This window comes from Tyto alba, unplaced genomic scaffold (genome assembly GCF_018691265.1).
Source record: "Tyto alba isolate M040663 unplaced genomic scaffold, T.alba_DEE_v4.0 Super-Scaffold_23, whole genome shotgun sequence".
Taxonomy (NCBI): Eukaryota; Metazoa; Chordata; class Aves; order Strigiformes; family Tytonidae; genus Tyto; species Tyto alba.
Genome location: NW_024881297.1, coordinates 9,451,674 through 9,457,631, shown reverse-complemented (window position 1 = coordinate 9,457,631; position 5,958 = coordinate 9,451,674). Strand labels below are relative to the sequence as shown.

The following is a 5,958-nucleotide window of genomic DNA, read 5'->3' as shown; positions in this document are numbered from 1 at the left end:
CTAGATGTATATTCATGATCAAAATATACACCCCTCCCTGCCCCCCGATCACCTAAAAAATGTCTTGCCGAATCACTATGAATTGCCCTAGTTAAAAACATAAAATTATAGCCAAATTATGCATGCAAGTATGACTAGATACCGCCGCTTCTTCTTCCACGCGCGTTCCCTAACCTTCTTCACCGAAACAATTTGCCTTCCCGCAGCCCACGGCCGCTTGCGCAGCGGGGTGAATCACGCACTCGCGGCAGCACAAACCCGGCAGCACACCCCCGCCGCCCCACGCACACACACACACACACATCTCGGGTGCAGGGTCGCGGCGGCTGGTACGGGGGGGTACGGCCCCGCGTTCCCCCCGCGTCACGGAGGGGGCAGGCCGAGCCCCGCCGCCCGGCCTGGTGGAACGGCCGCCGCAGGCCCCGGCTCGGCAGGGCGGGGCTGTGGGGAGCCGGGACACCCGCCCCCCCCCCCCCTCAGCCAGGAGGGCGGTTCCACTCGCCTCGCCTTTGCCCGTGGCCAGCCTTGCGTGGGGGGAGCCGCCGCCACCACCGCGGGTCTCTTTGTGGCCGCGGCCGCTTTCGCTGCCGGCGTTAGGCGGGGAGGGCTTGGCGGGGAGGCGAGCCGCGGCAGCCATGGGGCTGCAGCCCCTGGAGTTCAGCGACTGCTACCTGGATAGCCCCTGGTTCAGGGAGCGGGTGAGAGCCCACGAAGCCGAGCTGGAGAAGACCAATAAGTTTATCAAGGAGTTGCTCAAGGATGGGAAAAACCTGATCGCCGCGACCAAAAGTGAGTGGGCGCGCCGGGGGGGTGGGCTTTGCCTGTGAGCCGGCGGCGCTTGGTTGTTTTTTTTTTGTTTTGTGGTTTTTTTTTTTTTTTTTTTTTTTTTTTTTGTTGCAGTGAGTGTTGCGGTGGCTTTCCCCAGCCTCTCCCACCATCCGCTTTAGGGACGTAGGTTCTCTCCAGCCCTTCGCCGTGGAGAGGGGATTAGGGATAGCAGCAGCAGCGCCGGTAACTCCGCTTCTTGCACCGCCTGTTGCATCTGCCCGGTCTCTCGGCCCGGCCTGGCTTGTGTGTTTCTCACCGAGCCCGCGGTGAGACTCGGTGTTCACTCTGCCGAGAGGACTCGGCTTCAAGTTTTACTGGTGCGTTGCAAGCGGAGCGGTTCTGAACTGTGTATCTCAGCGATGCACATCTGCGTGCATTTGTAGTCTGTGAGGAGGCTGCTGAAAATACTCCTTTGTCAAAATTTCGGGTATGTGTAGGAATTACCAGGCTTACAGTCTGTGGTGACAGCACTGGTTACCAGGTCTATGTCTTTGGCCTCTTAAACTACGATGATGGTGTTTTTAAATTTTGCCTTTTACTCTTTGAGTATATCTATCTAGCTGTGTGGTTAGTTATGCTGTGGTTTATATGGGAATCATGTTATTTTCCTCTAATGACCATTAATTGTTAATATAGTATTGTGGTAATATATTTTCTTCCATTTGACTTAAGATATAGTAGTGTGGTCCCCTAAATATCTAGTAGGATGACTGACTATACCAATTTTTCAAATAAAACACTAATGCAGCGCTCTGACACTGTGTTCTTAAAAGTGTACTGCATCTCTGGTATCATGGGAAACTTCTGAAGGCAGGGAACTAGGCTTTCAAGATATTTCCCTTAAAGTAAAGTGAGAGGCCAATGGTTTGAGCAGTGTAGCTGCCTGGATATGTTAAGGAGTTTAAAAACTGAGATAACTTATTTTGTATAAATAAACATTCTTTCCTGGCTTTGTCTCTGATGTGCCTGAGTAAAAATAGGTAGAAAATGACATATCAAACTTCACTTGTTTGTAACTCTTATTTTTTGACCAGTTAATATTCAATTATTGCAAATGATGTTCCGTGAGGATTATTTGAAATCTGTGACGTGAAGTGTCGGTATAAATCATTTTAGCTTGGAGTACAAAGTAAAAAAGTATCCCTATTTAGCTTGGAGTGCAAAGTAAAAAAGTATCCTTGCATAAGAACAGTAGAGGGATATCATTCCACTTTGCATCTATTCCTCAAGCACCTAGACAGTATTTTGGCAGCTGCCCCAAACTCTCGGTTTCTCATGTACAGTTACATATACAGAACTTCATTTGAAAGTGTGGAGCTGATGGTGGTGGGGAAATCCCTAACTTGTGTAAGCCTCCTATCCAACATCAGAATCCTGTGCTGGTAACTTTGACTTGGTGTGTGGTGGGAGCCAAGGGAGTCGGCGTGCCAAGCAGAGCCACCTGGCCTGAGAGGGCTTGATGAAATACTTGGGGCTAGCTCCATGTGAAGTACTTAGAGAAGCTATCTGAGATCCTGCCTCGTGTTCAGGTTTAAGCAATTCTTTCCTTTCTGAGATGACAGAAATTTTCTTCTTGAGTGTAGGTACTGTACCTTATTCTAACAAACATCTGTGCTTCAGCATACTTGTTTGAGAAGTGGAAGCAGAGGTTGGATCGTTCCTTACGCCTTTAGGGTTTCCACAGTTCTCTCCCCTTTAGAGTGCCCTGCATGACAGTTTTGGACCTGAGCTGTCTTCCTCTGCCGCTGGTGAAGCAGGGCCACTGGTCAACAGACATTAAAACACAACTTGAACCAGAGGAAACATAAGGAAGAGTTAAAACCTGTGGAACCCCTGGCTATTAGGGTATTGGTCCTCCTTGTCTTTTCAGATAAAAACATTGGCATGTAACTTCTTTGAGGAACCTGATTCATTTGCTGTTAGGAAACCAAACGGGATTAATACTTGTTCCAAAAACCAAGCTTCAGAAGTGGTCTAGACACAAAGCTAGCTATTCACCTCTGTCAAAAATGCATTTTCTGCACAAAGACTGGCTTGCCTCAGTCTAGAGAATGTGATAATGAAGCAGGACATTTTGAGAGCTTTGTTGTCTAAGAGGCATTTATTTGTTGATTACAATTTTTGGAATATTGTTTTAGTCTTTTGAACAGAATATATCATCTTAAATAATAGCTAAAGTATTTGTTTGTAGAACCAGGTAAATTACAAAATTTACCTTGGTTTTAATTGGTATGTGAGCATAATAAGTTTTTCTGAATGGCCTATAAAATGTAGTAGGTACGCTATTTTTCTTAAATTTGTGGGAAATTATGTGACCGCAATAGAGACTGCCTGCGTTTCCCCTCAGCGCCTTCCTTATTTTACTCGTAAAGCAGCATCTTACAAGAAATGTTGTGAGAATTCTTTAGGTGCGAATAACTGATGTGACGGAATAGATCCCACTTCCTGCCTGACAGCCAGCCTTGTAAACGGCTTTGCTGCCTGCACTGGGTTACATCTCGAGAGGTGGGAAGCAGATACTGCTACCACTCCCTCTAATCACAGGAGTTGTCAGTGTCTCACAGGACAAACCAGAAACATGATGTGGATCCTCTCTTTGGCTCCTTTCCATTTGTCTTCTCAGTTGTATGGGAGTGTATTTTCTCAGAAGAATTGATTTTTGTTAGTACAGGACTATACTGCTTAAAAAAAAAAAAAAAAAAAGAGAAAGATGATGATAAAAAGAGAAGAATCTTTTGCATTCTTAAATTGTTGAGTTTCCAGTATGAAGCATACTACTAGTGTATCTTTACACTTTTAAGTTTCAGTTGTTTCAAGAATCTGATAGAAAGATAAACAAGACTCACTCAAAGCTGCGTTTCCTGTGTAATGGTTTGCATCACCGAGCTGTCTAGTTCAAACTAAATATTGGAAGAATGAATAAACAATAGGTGGCTCTTTCTTCTCTTATGATAGTTAAACATACTTAAAAGGAGTACAGAAAGACATTTTTTTTTTTTGCTGTTAGTGACCAGTAAATACAAGCAGTATACATATATGCCTTTAAAAATAGAAATGCAATATTTCTCAGGGGATTTCAGTTCAGAAAAATAGTTTATAAATAACTTCTGGATGGAGTTAGTTGTTCTGTTGAAAAACTGAATTTAAAGGTGTCTGATCAAGAGTCCTTATTGTGAAATGTGAAAGGAACTTCAGAGGTTTAGTTCCGAGCTCTTAAAATCTCCGAGATGCAAATTGTTGGAAGCTGAAGAATACACTGGATAAATACTGTATATTTGCTTCCAAATTCTTCTCCCTTGTGTTGCTTAAACTCTTGGTCTCTTGACGTGAATGTGAGATTTGTTTGGTGTTTTTGAAGATATCTTTTTGAAGGAGAGGCTTTTCTGTAAACGTACAGCAGGAGCTGCCACTTTTTGAGACCCCAGGGCGGAGTAGAAAGAGTCAGCATGAGTGTAGGCTTTGGCCCTGGGCATCTTGCAGGGGGTTTGCAAAGGATACTTGTGAGTGTGTGCTCACGGCTATTCCGTGTGCCTGAGAACAGAGCCTTGCCGTTCTTGGATTTAGGCTCAGATCAGAGCAGAATTCCGTTTGGGTCAACTGCAGTGACTTTGTAATGGGCTGATGAAGACAGAAGATGGAGAAGCCAGGAAAACAGAGATGTTGAGCTCCCTAGGAGGCTTTCAAGGGATGGTCCATATGCAGTGCCCATCTAAGGGAAGCCTAGGCGATGTTTGGTAGGGCAGGGTGCCTCATACAGGCCCCTCAGCAAAAATGCATCATAAAGCCTTTCATCAAGTCAGGATCATCTATTGCCACGTTGGCAGATGATATTCAGATGCTCTTACCGCTTGTGCTAGAGTGGAGAGCAGCTGCTTTACTCCGCTTGCACCTCAAGAAGCTCTTCATTCTGTGGCCCCACTGTGCAGTTTTCACTGGGGTAGGCCTGTCCTTCATGATGTTGCTGTCTCTCTTTCAGGTGGGAGCAGGATCATTTCTCCTGTACCCTGAGACTTTGGGTTTAGAGCTCAGTTCTGTGAGGTCTTGGCCATTTTATTTGGCGCAACAGAGGTAGAAGACATTCTCACTGCCTGGTGATGATCTCTGCAGGCAGTTCAGTGTGCTCAGGCTTATGGTGACTATTTTTTCTTGCTATTTTTGTTTTTTTACAGAGGAGTTTTATATTCTGTCTGGAAGAGTGCAAGGAAGAACAAGAACCAAATTTCTTCTATCTGTAGAAAGCGTTTGTTGGAATATAGTTACTGATAACTGTTACTGTAGAATGCTGGTTTACTCCAGGGATTATTTCTGCATTTGTGAGGGAAAAAAATAGTAAATTCTCTTTCCTTTCCTCTGAGGTGTTAGTAGGCACTGGTCATTTACAAGTTTGCCATCAGGAAGCTAAGAGACAGGAAATCTTGTTGGCAATGGAAATAAAGTAATTCCCAATCCCTTCTCTGACCTAGTAGAATAGGCTGAGTCTTTCTTTTAACAGTCAACTGAAGAACTGAATTCAAACCCAACACCCAGTCTGATGTGTGATTTGGCTAAACCTCTGTTCTTTTTCTTGGCCAGTTCTCTTATTGTTAGTGTGTGACTGTGGTTGACCTCTCAGATACTGGTCTCGGTAGGCTTTTGCTCTGACCCTGTATGGGTATTATTATGTAACCGTAAAGGCTGTTGTAATCCACATAATAACACAGCATAAAAGCCACTTGGATCACTTGAGCCATAGTGCTTTTTTTTTCTTAAGCACTAATTGTCCATTTTTTAAAAGCTTTCCTTCGTATAATCTGCATTTACGAAACCACTTAGCTGAACGTATAAAGTGTGCCAGCTCTCAGTCTTAGGAATGTTCTGCAACAGAAATGTTGTTCTACTGATACTCCAGTACATGTTAAAGAAGTAAGGTAAAACAGTTACTATAGGACTCTAGTAACTTCTAGAAAAGAAATGGACATTCACTAAAGATTTAGAAAGGATACAGAGACCAAGTAAAAACTAATGTCATTCTTATTTAACAAGGTGTGTGGGAAGAAGGAGCAGGGAATGCTGTGAGAAGGCCTTAGTTGAACTTGTGTGCAAAGTTTCCTAAATCATCAGTGATTAGTTAGGACTGTAGCTTTGATTAAT

General features: G+C 44.1%; 1 protein-coding gene across 5 annotated transcripts in view; it reads left to right on the top strand.

The window, feature by feature from the left end:
• Positions 1 to 57: 57 nt before the first annotated feature.
• Positions 58 to 5,958, top strand: part of ARHGAP10 (Rho GTPase activating protein 10) — a 159,946-nt gene continuing 154,045 nt past the window's right edge. For all 5 annotated transcript variants that reach the window (XR_006165645.1, XR_006165646.1, XM_042796386.1 and 2 more), the window contains exon 1: positions 58 to 789. Coding sequence is in view for 3 of the 5 variants with exons in the window: in XM_042796386.1 (XP_042652320.1) it covers positions 636 to 789 (154 nt within the window). In the remaining 2 variants the exon portion in view is untranslated. The remainder of the gene's footprint in view (positions 790 to 5,958) is intronic.